Source organism: Brachypodium distachyon, chromosome 3 (genome assembly GCF_000005505.3).
Source record: "Brachypodium distachyon strain Bd21 chromosome 3, Brachypodium_distachyon_v3.0, whole genome shotgun sequence".
Taxonomy (NCBI): domain Eukaryota; kingdom Viridiplantae; phylum Streptophyta; class Magnoliopsida; order Poales; family Poaceae; genus Brachypodium; species Brachypodium distachyon.
The window spans coordinates 43,633,106-43,652,226 of record NC_016133.3 but is presented as its reverse complement, the minus strand read 5'-3'; the positions used below and the strand labels follow the sequence as shown (position 1 = coordinate 43,652,226).

At 44.5% G+C, this 19,121-nt stretch overlaps 2 protein-coding genes across 4 annotated transcripts; one reads left to right on the top strand and one right to left on the bottom strand.

Moving 5' to 3' along the window:
- Positions 1 to 809: 809 nt before the first annotated feature.
- On the top strand, positions 810 to 3,190 carry LOC100837406 (cytochrome P450 78A9). The gene is made up of 2 exons (XM_003574839.4): positions 810 to 1,985; positions 2,193 to 3,190. The coding sequence occupies exons 1-2, from the start codon at positions 921 to 923 to the stop codon at positions 2,844 to 2,846; spliced, it is 1,719 nt and encodes a 572-aa protein (XP_003574887.1). The 5' UTR covers positions 810 to 920; the 3' UTR covers positions 2,847 to 3,190.
- Positions 3,191 to 13,500: 10,310 nt separating this feature from the next.
- On the bottom strand, positions 13,501 to 18,045 carry LOC100837099 (GTPase-activating protein gyp7). Of its 3 annotated transcripts, none has more exons than XM_024461949.1 (5): positions 17,566 to 18,045; positions 16,693 to 16,846; positions 16,495 to 16,544; positions 15,401 to 15,454; positions 13,501 to 15,128 (listed from the first exon to the last, which is right to left on the bottom strand). In XM_024461949.1, the coding sequence occupies exons 1-5, from the start codon at positions 17,793 to 17,795 to the stop codon at positions 13,910 to 13,912; spliced, it is 1,707 nt and encodes a 568-aa protein (XP_024317717.1). In that variant the 5' UTR covers positions 17,796 to 18,045; the 3' UTR covers positions 13,501 to 13,909. The 3 variants fall into 3 exon arrangements, with proteins under 3 accessions (XP_024317717.1, XP_003574886.1, XP_024317718.1); XM_003574838.4 differs by having other exon boundaries at positions 16,693 to 16,828; XM_024461950.1 differs by lacking the exon at positions 17,566 to 18,045 and adding an exon at positions 16,931 to 16,968.
- Positions 18,046 to 19,121: the final 1,076 nt, after the last annotated feature.

Here is a 19,121-nt window from a genome sequence, read left to right as displayed (position 1 = left end):
TAGTAACTCATGCATAGATCTTCCCCTTCAGATGTAGTTCGGTTATTTCCATCCTGGTGGGAATCGGAAGGGATCTTGATGAGATTTTAGGTCAAATTTTCTCCAATCCCTGCATGGGTTTCTCTGACCGAACGAGTTCTCGGAAGATTTAATACCACGTACCGTTTCCGCTAATCTCGGATGATTTAATATCACGTACCGTTTCAACTCCCATTCCCTTTCGCTAACCTCAGATGACTTAATATCACCAACCGTTTCGACTCCCATACCCTTTCACTAATTCCCTCCGACAAAGCGAGCTGCAAAATAATCGAATTCAAATGAATTCTCTAATTGCTCGTTACCTACCCTTTTTTTTGAGAGAGAGAGAAGTGCTCGTTACCTACCTTATACTTAACTCTGTCAATCGATGCCATGGCCCATGAAACGCCCCCTCGGCCCGTTTCGTTTCGTTTCGTCTCGTCAGATATACCCAGAGCACGCTGCCGAGGCTGGCTGGCTGCCTGCGCGGTGGGCCACCACACACCCCTGGGGTCACGTGCTCCCATGGCCCACCGCAGTGTGCCTCGCCACGCCGGACCCACGCGCGCCCACAGGGTACAGCAGCAGGGTTGATTCTGGTTTTTAAAAACTGGAAGCAGAAAAGCAATAATACGGGGGGTAGTAGATGATAACGGATCAATAACCGGCCGGTAATTAACCGCTCCCCGGGCCATTATTGCATTAAAAAACTACCCCGCACGTCCCGTCCCGGATCGGCCGTTCCTCTTCCCCCTTTTAATTCCTTCCACCGCCGTAGCTTCTTCCCGCCGCTATAAAACCCCCCCTTCCTCCTTCCTCCAATCAAAAACTCAACCAGCGCTTGACTTCTTTCTTCTTCCCTGGTCCAGTCTTCTTCTTGCACTCGTGCTTTGATTTCCATGGCGCCGGCGACTTCTGCTTCCGAGGACTGCGCGGGGTGGCTGCTGTACGCGTCCCTGGCCGCGAGATGCAACGACGGCGGTGAGGCCTACCGGGCCGCCGTCTTCGCCATGGCCCTGCTGGCCACCAGTTTCATCCTCACCTCGCTCCTCCACTGGGCCTCCACCCCCGGCGGCCCGGCCTGGGGACGCTACCGCTGGACTTCCACCACCTCTCGGGCCGCCATTAGCACTAGCCCTCGCATCCCCGGCCCGCGCGGGCTGCCGGTGGTCGGCAGCATGGGCCTCATGACGGGCCTGGCCCACCGCAAGCTCGCCGCGGCTGTCGCCGCCGGGGGAGACGACGAAGAGGAGAGGTCCCAGCGGAGGCGGCTGATGGCGTTCTCGATGGGCGAGACGCGGGCCGTGGTGAGCTCGGACCCGGCCGTGGCCCGCGAGCTGCTGTCGAGCCCGGCGTTCGCGGACCGGCCCGTCAAGGAGTCCGCCTACGGGCTCCTCTTCCACCGCGCCATCGGCTTCGCGCCCCACGGCGCCTACTGGCGCTCCCTCCGCCGCGTCGCCTCGGCGCACCTCTTCTCGCCGCGCCAGGTCGCCGCCTCCGCCGCCCACCGCGCCGCCATCGCCCGCAGCATGGTTGGCTCCGTCTCCGCCATCGCCATGGGCTCCGGCGAGGTCGAGGTCCGCCGGTTCCTGAAGCGGGCGGCGCTGCACGGGGTCATGTGGTCCGTGTTCGGCCGGAGGTACGACGGCACGGCGGCGCCGGAGCTGGGGAAGAAGGAGGAGGAAGAGCTGAGGAGCATGGTGGAAGAAGGATACGAGCTCCTCGGCAAGCTCAACTGGGCCGACCACCTGCCATGGCTGGCCCGCTTCGACCTCCAGGGGATACGGGCCCGGTGCGCCGCCCTCGTGCCACGCGTCAACCGCTTCGTCGGCAAGATCGTCGACGACCACCGCGCCGCTGCTGCCGCCGACGCCGGCGATCGTGTCGTGGACTTCACCGACGTTCTGCTATCCCTTCAAGGCGCCGACAAGCTCTCCGACGCCGACATGATCGCGGTTCTCTGGGTACGTTAAGTTTTTCTTCTTCTTCTTCTTTTCATCCTCTGGAACGTTATTACACACCGAAAGTATAAACTTTCTTTTTTCCGGCTTATAACGAATCAAAAGCACTCTTACCCGTTGCTAATAAAATTAGTATTTTAATTGCAAGGCTTAACATGTTGATCGAACTCGATGAACTATCTTTACAAAACCAAAATTATTTTGTTCCAGGAGATGGTGTTCCGTGGCACGGACACGATGGCGGTGGTGATGGAGTGGGTGCTGGCCCGGCTGGTGATGCACCAGGACGTGCAGGCCAGGGTCCAGGAGGAGCTGGACCGGGTGGTCGGGCCGGGCCAAGCCGTCTCCGAATCGGACGCGGCCCGGCTCGTCTACCTCCAGGCCGTTATTAAGGAGACGATGCGGCTGCACCCGCCAGGCCCCCTGCTCTCATGGGCCCGGCTCGCCACATCGGACGTTCATGTGGGCGGGTTCCTCGTGCCAGCTGGCACCACCGCCATGGTTAACATGTGGGCCATCACCCATGACCCGACCGTGTGGGCGGATCCGCTGGAGTTCAACCCCGACAGGTTCATTGTCGGAGCCGTTCCGTTGTCGGAAGGTCATCATAATGCCGTTCCGGGCGCTGAGTTCTCCATAATGGGCTCGGATCTCAGGCTCGCGCCATTCGGATCGGGCAGGCGGATCTGCCCCGGGAAGCCACTGGCGATGGCCAGCATCGGGTTTTGGGTCGCGACGCTCCTCCATGAGTTCAAGTGGACCTCGGCGCCACGTGGTGACGTCGACCTGTCGGAGGTGCTGAGGCTGTCATGCGAGATGGCCGCCCCGCTCAAGGCGAGGCTCACACCAAGGCGCCCTGTGTGATGATATGCCGGAGCCACCGACCACTTCTTCACCGGACTAGTCCTGTCTATCTTCTTTGCTTATTTTCTCTCTACCGATGCCTGTAGTGAAAAAAAAGAAGTAATGTCCCGGTTTGGAAACGTGCCTGCTGCTATAATAGGTCCGGTCCTGGTCGTACTTCTCTAGTCCTTTTGCTGTACTTAGCTTAGCTAAAAGAGATGCTAAATTAGGTACTTATGAACTACTAGTATTATAAGGAAATGAGTGTGACAGTTTTCTTGTGTGTTTTCCCTTTGCTGCCTAGCTAGAGGTTTCTATGCATGTAAATACCTTTATATTTCCCAATGCAAGCCTTTGTTTGCTAAGTTTCACTGTTTCAGCTACCACTGGCGGTGATCCTATATGCTAGCTGGAGCACCATTTTTTAGATGAGAGTGGTGAAATTTAATTTTGACGTCAATTAATCGATCAATATAAAATTAGTCGCGATGTACTCTGGAATTATACATATCTATCTGTAGCAAGTAATATTGACGGTGTGCTTGCAAAGGAAGGTTTTAATGGATTCAATTATGTCTTTCCAATTCAGTCGATAGCTGCCATGCATAGATATAAAAAGGGAAACTTTTAAAGATCATTATATGCACATAAAGAATAGTCAAGTGGGACAAAAAGAGCCACCCATAACATTAAAGTTTCCCTTGTTTGCCATTTGCTTTGATGCACTACTATTTATTCCTATTTTTAGAAAGATGGAAAGCCCCTTGACACCATTTCTGTTCTATTATTAGCAACAATAACTTGGAAGTAATAACAAAAAAAAATAGTAGTTGGTATCAACAGTGAATCATGTAGGGTTTACTGTCCATATTAGGGGGGGGGGGGGGTTCTTAAAACGATGATATCTTAGTCTCGTCGCAAGTCGAATATTGTGAAGTTTGAACATGTTAATTAAAAATTCTCTATAATACCAAATAAATCCTATTTTTAGAAACATGGAAAGCCCCTGCACAGCATTTCTGTTATATTATTAGCAACAATACCTTGGAAGTAATAACAAAAAAATTAGTAGTAGGTATAAATAGTGTCATGTAGGGTTTACTGTCCATATTAGGGGCGTCTTAAAACGATGGTATCTTAGTCTCGTCGCAAGTCGAATATTGTGAAGTTTGAACATGTTAACAAAAAATTCTCTATAATACCAAATAAATCCTATTTTTAGAAACATGGAAAGCCCCTGCACACCATTTCTGCTCTATTATTAGCATGGTTTTAAATAGCACGCTATTTCCTTGCTATAGTGTCGCTATAGCATATCTGAATACCCGACGCTACGTTTAAGCAATTGTTCTCGCTAAGTCGCTATTCTCGCTATTAGCACGCTAAATGGTGCTAAACGCTATTTGCTATAGCGTCGCTAAATAGTTTAGCATCCAAAATCCAAATAGTACCATGCCGGCGTAAAGACCAGGCTCAAAATCTCTCGTCTCAGTCTCTCAGACCTAAACGGCTCCACCATGAGGACGGAAGCGGCAGATCCTATAGCTCGTGATCGGCAGCGGGGGCGACGACTCCTGCCTTCAGCTCGCAACAGGCCGCCTTTCCTCCAGCTCGCCACCAATAGTGGCGCCTCCAGTGTTTCGATTATGCTTCAAATTTATGTTTATGTCATTTACTTGGTTTTGTAAATTATTGGAGAACTTTTAGTACGTTCTTATGCTGAAACCTTTAATTTTGGGATATATTTGATTTATTTCTTTTGCAAAACGCTATTTGAAATAGCGCGCGCTATACCACACTATAGCATCTATAGCATCTGGAGGAGATCGGCGCTAAATGTCATAGCAAGCTATTTAAAACCATGATTATTACCAACAATAACTTGTAAGTAATAACAAAAAAATAGTAGGTATCAACAGTGAATCATGTAGGGTTTACTGTCCATTAGGGGCATCTTAAAATGATGGTATCTTAGTCTCGTCGCAAGTCGAATATTGTGAAGTTTGAACATGTCAATGAAAAATTCTCTATAATACCAAATAAATCCTATTTTACAAACATGGAAAGCCCCTGCACACCATTTCTGTTCTATTATTAGCAACAATAACTTGGAAGTAATAACAAAAAAATAGTAGGTATCAAACAATGAATCATGTACGGTTTACTGTCCATATTAGGGGCGTCTTAAAACGGTGGTATCTCGTTTTAAGACGCCATTGTACCAAATAAATGCGCTATGAAAAATATATTGCACGGTGAACATACTAGCATTGAAATTGATAGTGTAGATGCTAATTTTTTTTTAAACGGTTTAGAAACAGAATTAAGATATTTTTTCTGCAGAGAACTGATGAAGTAATACCGATGTATCTGCATGGTCGTTAGGAAGAAGAAGAACTGCTGCAATCCCATTTGTGTCCATTCTTCCCCTTTGGCCGTTTATGCATGAGATGGGACCGTATGACCGTGACAATTGCAAGGGTACAACTCAGGTGTAAAAGAAAAACAGCTGAGTTTGCCGGAAGCAATCAGGCCATCTGTATATATCAGGCTGCAGAACATAGATCGCAGAATCGTTTGGTTGTTGCTTGTCGGTTGCCTTGTGACCAAGTCAAGAAAACGATCAGACACATACCTGAATCGATCATCGATACTCGCAAAAATGAAATAAAATAAATCGGTCATCAACATCGATGATCTTTCTGATTTCTCTTTTTACAGCGGAATGATCTTTCTGAATTAACCGGTTGACGATCCGTATCTGGAGCTGACAAAGACGGTCGACAAACCTGTTTATTTGTGACCTACTCCTTTAGTTTGAATTAGAAGATATTCTAATTTCGTACTAAATTAAATGTTGGAAACTTGATCGAATGACCGAAGTTATAGAGAAATATATATACGTACTAATATCCACTGTATCAATATCAAGATGACGCGCGCGCGCACACACACATAGAAAAACTGATATTTTACGGAACAGAGTGAGCAGCTAGCCAGCTAGATTTTTATCACCTAGCTCTGTCAATAGTCGATCGCGGTGGATACGGGATCGATAGCACCAGTTATATATACGCGGGTCGATGCAAATCGGTCGTCAGTAGAACTGTTTGGCGCGTAGCCAATTCTATTTCGTGCATATATCTAGATGCCATATGTTGCACTTGTGCGTGCTTTTTACGGTTGGCAATCGATTTTATGATGACCTACTCGTTTGTTTTGAATTTTACGATACTCTAATTTTGTACCAAAGTAATTTCTTTAAAACTTGATCAAAGTTATAGAAAGTTATTCTAATTTCTACGTTATGAAATAAGTATACCGTGATGACATATATGACGACAGATTTAACAAAAACTAATTTAGTGTCGTTAACGTTAGTAGATTTTTCTAAAAATTTAGAAAATTAGTTTTTTATCACTTAGAATAGATTTTTTATCACGTAGCTCGATCAATCGTTGATCATGGTGGATACATGATAACGACGGTAATCCATATGTGGATCGATGTAAATCAATCGTCGATAGCGCGGTTCGGCGCGTAGCCAATTCTAATTCCTGCATATGTCTGTATGCTATATGTTGCATCACTTGCGCACGCTTATTAGATCGACCACAGAAATTTGCTGGTGCATGTTTGTGAGTCTACTGAATATATATTTTTCTACAAAAAAATTTAAAAAACTATTTTTATCACCTAGCTCGCTCAATCATCGATCACGGTGAATACAGGACAACGGCGGTTACATATCTGCGGATCAATGCAAATCGGTTGCCAATAAGCTCCGTTTTGCGCGTAGCAAATTCTAATTCGTGCATATGTCTGTATGCTATATGTTGCACACTTGCGCGCGCTTCTTACGCTCGACGGTCGAATTTTGTTGGTGCATGTTTGTGAGTCTAGTGAGTACTGATCCATAATTGAAGTGGTGGGGATGCATGATGGCAACACCGGAGTGAGTGATCGCTATCGGCAGCTAATAGCTGCCGGAAGCGTGTGTCCCTGTCGCACGCGCGCGCCAAAATGCAAGCCGATTGACGTGTCCCTGTCCGTACGTGGACGCGCCACTTCCGGCTTATCACGCACACAATGTACAGGCATCAATATATATGCACGATCGGTTGTTTCCATTCTGATTATTTTTCTCAAGTAGGTTTTGCACGAGACAGCTGAGAGCCGCAGCTTGGTAGGATAGACATTAGCGCTACCAAGAATATCTCATCCGGTAGGCTAGCCAAAGCTAGGACTTTAGCTATCATATGGTGATAAAGAGAGGAGAGAGGGCATTTTGAGATTGGAATAGGCGAAATAAGTGTATGTACTAGCAATTTTTTATTATTCTTGACTAATTTTCTCTTGAAAAAAAAGGTCTATGCCCCCTCCACTGTTGGGCTGATCCCTCCACATGGAGGTGGTGAGCTGCAGCCCAATGAAAACCAAGAAGTCCAGCTCACGCGAACCATTGATCTTGGTCGCATCCAACGGCTGAGGTTGCTCCTTGAGAGAGGAGATGCACAAAAACCCTAACCCTTGCCTCCTCAGCTGAGTGAGTTCCTTTGTTGCAGCTGAGAGCGAGAGAGCAACGGAAGAGGCAGCACACACCTACAACCAAAGAGAGAAGAGAAGAGAGGAAGAGAAAATCTGTCCAGATTCGAGTTCCGTGTTGATCTTCACCTTGTTCGTCGGAGGCTCAAACGTGGTTGGATCAGCTCCAAACTTGGTGAACTCGTTCCACACTCAGAGCACTTCGATTTGGTCCATTGGTTTGAGGATTAAGTGGTCAGAGAGCCGGATTAGTGAGTGGTTTCATCAGATCTGTTTGATGGAACTTCAGAGATGCGCAGTGTTGGGATATTGTCAGTTTGAGGGGTCAAACGATGTCGGATTGAGCTGAAATTTTGACAGTGTGTTGAGGACTCATAGAACTACATATCTGCCAAGTTTCACTCATTTTGGTCCAGCCGTTTAAGAACAATAATCTGATAACATAAGGGGACAGAAACTGCATTTCTCTGTTTAGCTGATATTCAGTTATATCCTTTTGCTCCTGTTAAGAGTGGTTGTTGTTGATGGTGATAGCAAGTTTGTAACTTGTAATGGTGCTGTTGTAATTCACTAGAAGTTCTAGAGAAGACTCCATTGTATCCATTTGCTAATAGTGGAAATTGGAGTGGACCGGTCGGTCCCGTGGTTTTTAATTACTCCTCACGTTGAGGAGGTTTTCCACGTAAATCATTGTGTCACTTGTGCATGTGATTGTGTTTACTCCGCTGCTTACTTGTTGGTTCAAGCTACCCCCCCCCCCCCTAAATAACAGTTCGTTCGTTCCAAAATACAAGTCATGTAAGTTCTATCGACCAAGTTTGTAGCAAAAGGTAGTAGCGTCTAACGTTCCAAACCAATACGATATGAATGGGGTAATACTTTATTTTCATTATTACTTTTGTTAACTAGTTGGGTGTTTTCTTTTTTAATCCAGCTTCTTCAATAAGTACCTCGACCGCGACCCGTCTGTCCACTTCTAGGTGGAGTCCAGGACAATGATGCCACATTAGGAATTAAATAATGAGTAAGTGTTGCATGACAATGCCCAAGCTTAAGTGGTAGCGGAAGCGGAGACGAGGGTGCTAACATATCATTAGAGGGGTTACCAAGGGTTCTCACCAATCACTCCATCACCGGCAGTCATCGATGAAGTTGTTCCTTTTTTCATCCCCATGTTGCTCCCCTTCTTTTATTCTTCCTAGCATCTCGCCCGTCAAACTTCTGTATCCCACATTCCCTCTACGGTGAGTCGTTTGCTCAGTAAGACCAAGGAGTGAGCGTCCACTCTCTATATTTTCGTGATCAGAAAATGGCAAGCGAGTGGGATAAGGCCGTAGGTACCATGATCTCCCTATGTTTTTTATTTACAAAATATAAATTTCAATGTTGTTGTTTTTTGTAAAAAAAATCTAGATGTACCTCTACATATCTCGTACATATGTGTAATCTTTCATTAAGAAATACGTTCATTTGTGTGCTACACAAAAGAAGTACGAATCGGCAATGCTGCCTTCGTTCCCAAGTCAAATTTCTTAAAATTTGACCAAATTTCTAAAAGAATGTGAAAATGTACAATATCAACTAATTAGTATATGAAGATTTATATCATTATAGATTTAATAAAACTAATCAAGAGCCGTAGATATCCGTAGATTTTTCTTAAAAGTTTCTTTTTGACTTAGAATAAAACCAGAACATCTTTTTAGGAACGTTAGTGCATCGATCCATGCAGTGCACGCATAAAAATATTTTTTAAGGAGATTTCGTTGGGACGTACTAGTAGCTAGACATCTATAGCTACATGTAAAAAAAAAACTACTTTTTTAGTTTTTAGATTTGAAAGGTGGGTCAAAAGAAAAGCACTTTCTGGTGCACAAGCCAGCTATAGATAATGGGGGTTGGCTTTATGGATCTAGAAACGCACTTGGTAGTCAACATATACTTTTACTACTTTAATAAACTTTCTTGCATCAGGATTGCATTGAGTTGCTTATGATGGGATGGAGCGTACAATTTGTTGTCTGCGAGAAAACTGTGCTAGCTTCCTTTCTCCTAGCTAGACGCAACACGTGAGGCGAACATATATTAAAGTATGACTACGACTATACCCTTTGGTTTTAAAATAAATAATGTATGTGTACATTGCCATAGCTACATTAATCAGTACAATTCCCCGTGGACGATCTCTGTTTCTGGTTATAAAATGGTACAGAAAAATGTGCTAATATTTATACGATTAAATAAGTCTACTAAGAGAAGATTTAATAAAACTAATTTGAATTTAAAATACCATTACTATTTTAATAAATCTGATCAACGTAGAACAAAGCTGGAGTAGCATATCTTATAATTTAGATCAATTTACAAGGTAAAAAAAGAGTGCTGCTACGTGCTACACTAAAATAGGTTCAGAGAAAGAAAGGGGCCGACCGGGCTGCGCGCTGGCGTCCACCTGATGACGATCGAGAACTAATCATCTGCACACTGCGAAGACACGATCGATCAAATCTAGGACAGGTCGACAAGGAAATATTTCTAGCAACAGCTAGCTTAGATTTCGTCACATGCGTGTGAGATGATCCTCGCTGCCACCTGGTGCATGCATGATGCATGGCCGGAGGTACATACAGATCGACCCAATCTAGCAAAATAGCTGTGCAAAAGCATATGCTGACTGATAGCCCCATGCACTGCTGAGAAGGCTAGCTTATTACTTCTTCCGATTCATAATAAACGTGCCTGATCTAGTCCTTGTATCCGAGGGAATAGCATAATGCATTGGTGCATTGGCTTGGCTTCTGCTGTCCAGCCAGCGCATTATGCATGCAACAGGGTCTTGGTGCTGGTGCTGGATCAATCTCGATGGGCCGGGACGTTGGAGATAAGGCTAACGCCCGCGAAAAAGGCCGGGCCCATCGGCACGACGTACGGCCGGCCGGAGAGCTAGCAGCTGGCGATCGATGATTAGATTAAAGCGACACGACGGTGCAGTCGATCAATCCATGGATCCAATTCGAGCTTAGCTCTAGCTCCATCTAGCTCCATCGATCCCCCTCGTGACACACGTTATAGTTAAAAAGGAGCTAGCGGCCAGCAGGGACGGGTCAGCTAGCTTCGATCAGGTTCGTGTGCCAGCTATACAGCTAGCTATCGACACTAGCTAGCTCACTCACTCACTCACTCAAATTGATCTGCAAGCAGCTGCATGTGTGACAGTAGGAGTATACATCAGACGCAAACGTGCACGAGCCGGCCGGATTAGTACTGCCTCCACTGCTATGAGTTGCTTGATTAATTACCAGCAGCCCCAGTTAGTTAGTTGCTGCAGCTCGCTAGTGTCTTCGTCTAGCTCGTACTAGCTAGCATGCATTCCACTAGGAGATAGCTAGCTAGCTAGCTAGACAGGTATGCAGAGCAAGTTGCAATGCTGGATCGATGATGGGTCTCACTGCATGCATGCACTGATGCTGTGATGCATCAGATCAACTCTGCCCGAGCGGCGCGCATGAGCACGATCCGGTAGCTAAGAGATCAGGTCACCTTTTACACGTCACTCACTAGTCACTCCGTACGCACGTGTAATTAATTCGCCCTTATTTTATCCCTCAAAAAAAAATTCGCCCTTATTTAGCATCGACGAGTACAAAAGTAGAAAACCATGTATCATTCGACCCTTAATTTGCCACAAAAGTTGATTTTATCTCTTAATCTTAAAGTAGGAAAACCTTAACCCCAACTGATAACATTGTTGTTTCAGCCTCTCTTCTCAACTCAGATCACCTAGTCAAGTGGTTTCGACCGAAAACTTACAGCAATGGGCAAAATGCTGACCAATGGCACGTTACTCCCCTGCCAACGAACCCAAGTTTTGTAAAACACAACGGTCAGTTCCGATTCCATTAGAACAAAGAATTGATAAGGAAAACTGGGGCAGCCCAAGATTTAGAAGTGCCAGTCCCGCTCACTCGCTCGCGCACTATAGTGGTCAAATTAGATGCTAATAAATAAAAATCTCTTTATTGGATCATATTTACTATTTTGAGTGCGGTCTTTTTAGGTATTGAGCTCACTGGACAGAAGATATGGCATCTGTCAACATTTCACCATGGTGGCAAGTTTTGACCACATCAGCTACAAAACCACTTGAATCAGAGCAAGGAACGAAAACTATACGGCATCGACAGTTGCGGGACTAGGTTTTCCTAGAATTTAAGGTTATTGAGGGATCGAAATAAGAATTTTGGTAATAGTTGAGAAAAAACATTTTTATCCTGAAAGCACCCATTGTTGAATTCAGATCTGTGCAAAAAGATGCGGAGTAACACCTTATCTATCCAAAATCGCGCAAATATTAAGCCTCCTATGATTCAAATGAATTTCATAGGAATTTTGAAGGATTATAACTCTTGGGAATTTTCCCTGCGTGGGTCATTTGATTTATATAATTGAATCATGTAAGATCTTTTTTCTAAGGTTTCATATGTACTATATTTCATACGGGCTTTTCATCCACTCCAATATCTTGAAAAGAATCTTTTTCTTTCTTTCCATCATGCCATTAAACAAACTCTTGTAAAAAACAAGTGTAAACATGACATCGCAACCCTGTATTTTTTTTTTCTATTCCTACATTCTCTAATCTTGTGAAGAAAAGAGGCCCTTAAATTTGTAAGTGTGTGAACCTAAAGTTACTGAACATTATTTGATGGACACCAACAAAATGTCTCGGGCAGTTGAGAAACAACAAACTCGGTTAGGCCCCTTGTAGGGCCTCTTTGATTCAAAAGATTTTCATAAGAATCTGGAGGCTTTGAATCCTTATGATTAGTTTCCTGTATCATTATTTGACTGGAAGAATTAAATCCCATGGGGAAAAAATCTGCGGATTTATTTACACTGTATTTTATAGGAAATTTCTACAGCTACCCCAACATTTTGTTTTTTCATATTCAATCAAACAACCTTGGTGCAACAACTGTCCAATAGAATTCAAATGGTCATGCTTTTTTTATTCTTGTGTTTTTCCTATCGTGCGAATCAGATAGGCCTTTGAAATGGATGTAATTTTGGTTGAGATGGCCTGTATTTGGTGTAAATTAATCAAAGAGAACCTTGGAATGTACTGTACTATGTAATTTTGGTGGAGATGGCCGGTGTTTGGTCAATTTACACCTATACCAGTTCCAAACAAAGGCTAATTTTTTTTCTCTCTCGGCCAGGGGGCATTTGACAGCCATACCAGCAAGCAAGCATATGCTACTAACGTATAGCATCTGCACGTGCAGGCACAAGAAAGGCAAATTAGGGCAGCTGTAAAAAGCAGTAGCTGCTAGCACGGTCGTCAGATCACATCCATGGCGACCCCATCCAAACCTGTCGCGGCCGCATGGGGTAGTCCTTTGAGCCAGATCACGGACCCGTCGCCATCGCCGTCGATCTCAGACAGCAAGTCTCCGGCCGGCACACAGTGATCCACTGGCCACTGCACTGCACTCTGAGAGCAAGCTGGAGAGCTGCTCAGCCATACAAGCACCTGCTGCAACAGGGCTTCAGGTAAGATCGCATCAAGGCCTTGGACTCTAGCGCAGGTGTACCCCCGGCAAGATCCAGCACCACAAATCTCATCGACATTTCCATGGAAACAAGACCCAACAAGAGGTACACACTTGCTTTTTCAGTACCAGCTGCATGTGGCCTTTGCAGCTATAGCCAACAGTGGAGCTCCAGATATGTGCCTGCATGTGATCCACACAGCAGCAGCAGTACTCTTTCTGTGGTCTCAAACATATATGTACAGACCACATGACAAGAGTAGTTAAACTAAGCTCTAATATCAGTAAAGAACAGCTGAGGGGACAGTTTGAACATAGGGTGTTAATTATTGCTGAAGAACAAGGGAAACAAATCTGAATTTGCATATATGAAACGGGGGAAAGGGTTGCTGTTTTGCCCAAGAAGGAACACTTGAGACAATAAACAGAACTTTCCCCCCTGCATTAAACAGCACATAGTTTTACAACGCCCAGTAACACGGCAGCAGTTTTCTCTCTGTGGTCTCAAACATACATGTACAGACCACAGGACAGTGTAATGAAGCCAAGTGCAATATCAGTAAAGAACGACTGAGGCAACAGTTTTAACATAAGCTTGTTATTGCTGAAGAACCAGGGAAACAAATCTGATTTTGCATATATAAAAGGGGGGCAAAGTTGCTGTTTTTGCCAAGGAACACTTGAGGCAAAAAAACAGAATTCCCCCCTACATTAAACAACAGATAGTTTTACAACTCCCAGTATAACCTGGTGACTATGACAACCAAATTAAAAGATGTATCTTCTGACTGAGGACATACTTGATGATCCTTACGATTTTTCTTCTTCTTTAAGGGAACTTGATCCACTTCAATTCAAAGCTACAACATTTCTCTATATGCCGGGTGACAGACAACAGATGAAAGATGACTTTCACTGAGAACATACCTCAGGCATTTTTTTTTTCGGGTCTACAGACGATCGATTCGAAAACAGCAACCGCCGCCATCAGATTTTATTATGCAGGTTAACGACCAAGTCGTGCGCGTCGTCCAGAAGCCTCCAGACGTCAAGCTGCCCCGCCATGCTTTGGCACTCCCGCAGTATCTCATCCATGCTGCTGTACCTCTCGATGATCAGCTTCCTCCTCTGAAGGACACAGGCCGCAATAGCATAGAGCAGCAGGTCGTCGGTGGGAGGAGCATGGAGCCTTATCTTTCCCCATGTGGACCTTCTGATCCCGGCCCGAATGGCAGCCTGATCGGCCCACATCACCTCCCACAGACACAGGGTCTGCTCAAAGGTGAGCTCTCTCCTGAATAGAACCAACACCATCCTGTACACAAAGAAGCAGTCCTCGGCCTGCAGCTTCTGCAGGTGCCGGTAGAGGTGCGAGTCCTTGCGCTTGATAATCCGGGAGACAGTCTTCAGCTGTGTTTTTATCCCAACCTCGTCGAGCCTGAAGTTGTGCCTCGCTTTCCTCATGAAACCCACAAAGCACCAAAATGCTTCGTGGTCTTCCTCCATCACCGCGATTATAGGCGACAAGAGGTCACTCATACCTTGGCAGTAGCCAATCTCTGGATCATAGAGAGCATATGCCTCGAGCAATGCAACTAACCGGGCCGCATGATAGATCATGTAAGGTTCTAAATGGTCATAATCTTTCAACCCAATCGATAATGCATGCTGCAGTGCATTCTCTTTACAGACTTCAGCTTGGTTATGGGAGAATAAAGCCCAATCTGTGTTTGCGCGGATAGCATCTAGACGTATAATACGCTGCCATGTTGCAAAATCCTCTGGAGTTTTGTTGGATCTAAAGAAGTCTGACTTGGATGAGGCACTCCTGACAAATTTAGGCTCCGGAGCACAGTTCTCTTCTATATTGGCACCCATGGATATCTGCCCATGGTCATCTTCATCCGAAGACTCTGACTCAGAAGATTCTGATTCTGCCATGCATTGGTCTACATGAATTAACTCACTTATATCTTCATCCATGCATTCTGCAGCAGCACGGTCAGCACTCTCGGGGCTGTTCGCCTTGCTGACTAAACAACTAAATTCCTTGGGTGACACAGAAACACTTGTACTAACGTCTTCCATATAAGTTGCACCACCAGAACAACCCTCATTAGTAACTTCATTTATAACCTTTAGCTCAAATCCCTTGTAGCAGTTCAGAATTTGATGGCACTTGCGCCTCAGCTTTTCGTACTCATTCCTGCACACAAGATAGGCCCGTAAATTTGTGAATAAATTAGCAGTATAATCACTGAAACAAGTGTTCTTGTGCCATCCTGTTCTGAAAACTGGCAGCGTGTTCTACTGTTCTGATATAGAAGTCCTGGAAGTTCCACTCTGCTTATATACATTACTTATTTACTCTCACTCCATGCTATCTCAAGAGTGACTAACAATGCAAGCAGTGTGTACAGCTAAATCTAGAAAGCAAAGGCTGATGAAAAACAAGGAATGAAGTCATGAAAAAGTTACCTTTTCTTTATCTTGATGGTATTCCTTTCCTCTTCAGAACTATTCAAATCATAGCTGTATATGACAAGAAATTTGGTCAATTTACAGAGTTAGTGCAGCAAGCCGATTAAGTATGAAGTCCACTATTGAAAGCTAAAATTGGATGTTTAAATGAACTTTGTTCAGAACTTCACATTAAGCTAAAAATTTACCGTGTCAGACACAGTTTCTGACTTCTGATGCTAACGGGACAGAAGTCGAAGTGAGGGACCTATCTACTGCACATGTCTCCCCAGACATAGATTACGTATTAGGGTAGTAGCACTCAAGGGAAGAGAGAAGATCACCGCGTGAACAAAATCAAAAGTTACGTGAAATTCCACTCTTTCGGTAAGTATCCAGTATCTCAGCAAATGAACATTTATCTAAGCTTATCCCGTCGCTTATACGTGATGCAATCATACCCCACCTTAACTGGGTGTATATATTTATAGGTTTTCATAGTTTTAGTTGCCAATCATGGTTTCAAAAATCAAAGGCTGCTGGCCAGGTCCAGTCAGCTTAAGCAATTGGATCAGTTTATGAGAAAACTCAGAAAATACTATTAAATGCAAAATAAGTGCCATCCATGATCGAAACCTCGACCTCACCCTCACGGAGAAATTTCCCTACCATGGAACTGCACTTGTTTGCTACCCGCTATCAACATAGGGGATCCGTAACAGGTTTACATAAAGTTGACTTCTTTGGACGCTAGTTGAACAAGTTTATATCTAAATGCATGTATGGAAGTTCAAAACACATGTTAATCAATAATTTATGGCTTTCTGCTTGAACTCAGTCAGGCATTACTGCCATAATATTTGGGTTTTTAAGTGAAAACTAAGCGACAGTCAGTAAATGCATGCTTGCGCAGCACTTGCAAGGCAGATTACAGTTGAGGAAAGAGTACTGAAAACAATAAAGACTTCTGTAAATTACAGGAAAATCACTTCACTTTGATGATTGGTACTGAAATTAAAATCATACGTACAAGCTTACAACTTCAAACCCTGTTAACAAGATGACTGTAAAACATACTATATGCATCAAACTAGAGAGGCAAGGTAACTTACACTCCAAGTAAAAAGGGCCAAACTTCAGCTCTTATACCCGGTTCAATTCCCTGCACAGAATGATCGAATTAGTACAACAATATTTGAAAGTGGCTAAGATGCCGAAAATTTACTTGCACAGAAATGCGTATAGCTAATGATCCCATATGTATGTCTGCCAGCCATTTCAAATAAGAATAGGATAAGAAAAAGGCTCACCCCACTGCGAACTTTTTTCAGAAATTTTCTTCCTCCATCACGAAGCCTCCCATTGGAAGAAAATAGTTGTCTCCATCTTTCACAAGATAGTGCTCCTTTTCTTTTCCTCCGAGACCATGGAGATTTAGTTCCGCCTCTGAAAACAGATTGCTTACTGCAGTTTAGCATAGAATTCTCAATATAACTTGTACAAGAAAATAGCATCACAGGTAATGTTATCCATAGATGCTAGATGTACCTCTTTATGCACCAATACCCCATATTCAACTTGAAATCGAATCTGAACTAACCACTCACACGAATGCTCAACATGCCCAATTCATTTGAACTGAACAAATCGATCGCACATCTTTGCGAAACAAAATTGTGAACTCTCTCGCTGCAAGTAGATGATACCAATACACCCCGAGTCGCGTATCCGGTCGGTATATAAAGACAACGCATTAATTCGTATATAATCGTATACTAAACATATCGAACAACCGACGCGCATTTACTCGCATTCCACGGAAACGGAACTAACACGATAAGGAAAGCCACGCGTTCATGCTTATCTCTATGTATTAGTGTGAACTGCTAATTAAGACTTATCTGCATCAAAGCGTGCAACACAAGTACACAACTTGGTCTGAGAACTCCAACAAAAGTAACTTTTTTTAGTCTAAAGCTGCACCTGCAACAGTAGTACCACTGAACAAGCAACCAATTCCATCAATTCACAAGCAAGAAGCGTCATCCTGAGCATCATAGTTGATCAATCGAGCTATCACTAAAAGGACCAAAAAAGCTATGGAACCAAAAAATCCCCCTATTCGTAAGCGACTCCATTTCTGTACCAATCACCAAATCGTAGTCCCGAGCAAGAGAGCTCACCGGTCGGAGTTCGGCGAGTACAAAGCCTGCGAGGAAGCGGAGGAATCCGCCGCAAGCATCGCCGGCGCCGGCGCGGCCGATTTCGCCGCCGCCGCCAACGAGGAGGAGGCGACGAGCAGAAGGGACCGGCGGTGGCGCCACGACGAAGGCGGCGGCGGGGATGACGGGGTCCTCGGGGACGAAGACGAAGATGACGAAGACGAGGTGCTGGATCGCCGCAGGGCCTTCATCCTCGACGCGCTCGCTGCCTCCACCTATCGCTTCCAACTACTCTGACCAGACCACGAAGCCCACACCAACGACTGCTCCCGCCTGAGGGCGGCGAGCTTGTTACCCATACACGCCTGCCGTACCAGCGCGCGGGCCTCGCCGCCGGCGAGCGGCGGCGGCGGGTACACTGCGGGATGTGGTGGATTGGCGATTCCGGTTCTCTTCTCTTCTCCGGTCTCCGAAGAGAGACAAAGGGGAGTTAAAAAAAAATCGGTGCGATGGGCAGCGCTTTAAAACAGTCCAATTCAACCACAGACATGTGGGGGACATCCAAATCCTGGCCCATACGTCAGTGTCTGTTCTCGAGTATCTTTCTGTTTTATATTCCCTCTTGGCAGTGCTGAAAATGAAAATAAAGTAACGCGGCTATTAATTTCAAATTTGGAATTTAAAGATTTTTAATGGTTATGTTCTACAAGACATTGATCGCGTGCATAATGTATGTGACTATATTTGGGTAAGGAGGAAGAAAAAAAGGCATTTATAGTAATCTTGTTTGATTTTTCTGCTACTAGTATCTTGAGAATTGATTGAATATGGTCTCTCTTGTTCATAAAGTAGAGATTTTTTTAGTGTTTGGTATGTGTCTGCTTTCATTGTCTGTTGCAAGCTCTCCATCGTTCCGTTTTTAAAATTAGGCAATTTCTTTTCTTGGCAGTTCGTGATGGTGCCATCATCCCTCGTAAATAGCAGTAATTAGTAATTATAACGGCCAAAGAATATGGAAGCAACTTTGGGTATATATACTGGACAATTATTTATAGCTAAAGAATGCTTTTGGGAATAAATTTGGAAATTAATTTTGGGTAAGCTAGAAATTAAGTTCATTGCTGGTCAATGGAGGATGTTTCTAAGGCACGACAAATTGGTCGCTGCTGAGTTCATCCCGAGAAGACGGGGCTGCATCTTGCCTATAAATGTTATTATTCCATTGTAGATGAGCTTATCCTAAGGAATAATTCTGAGTGAGCTAGAAATTTTGAGAAGACCGGCCATCTTTTTGAACAGGCGGCCGTTCCGTTGTCGAACAAGCACAAAAAGGTCATTGAAAAATAATGCTCGAATGTTCGATGGAGTTGTGGACCAGATGCATGAATTAATGGCTCGCAATTGACGACATTTTATTATGATCTTTAGTAAAGGGGCTAATTAATATCATAATGGTGCGTGTTGAGGGACCATTAATGGCATAATGCCATCTTTGATCCTGTATGATCCTGTAGCCATAACTTAACAACATGTGATTATGGATGCATGCGCTAAATACACGGTTTTTTATTCATTGG

Excerpts from the sequence above, each read along its gene's own strand:
- LOC100837406 (XM_003574839.4), top strand. The coding sequence starts at position 921 with ATGGCGCCGGCGACTTCTGCTTCCGAGGACTGCGCGGGGTGGCTGCTG. Across the intron at positions 1,986-2,192 it reads ACATGATCGCGGTTCTCTGG|GAGATGGTGTTCCGTGGCAC; the intron begins GTACGTTAAGTT and ends ATTTTGTTCCAG.
- LOC100837099 (XM_024461949.1), bottom strand. The coding sequence starts at position 17,795 with ATGAAGGCCCTGCGGCGATCCAGCACCTCGTCTTCGTCATCTTCGTCT. Across the intron at positions 16,545-16,692 it reads TGAAAAAAGTTCGCAGTGGG|GGAATTGAACCGGGTATAAG; the intron begins GTGAGCCTTTTT and ends CATTCTGTGCAG. Across the intron at positions 15,455-16,494 it reads TGGCCCTTTTTACTTGGAGT|CTATGATTTGAATAGTTCTG; the intron begins GTAAGTTACCTT and ends TGTCATATACAG.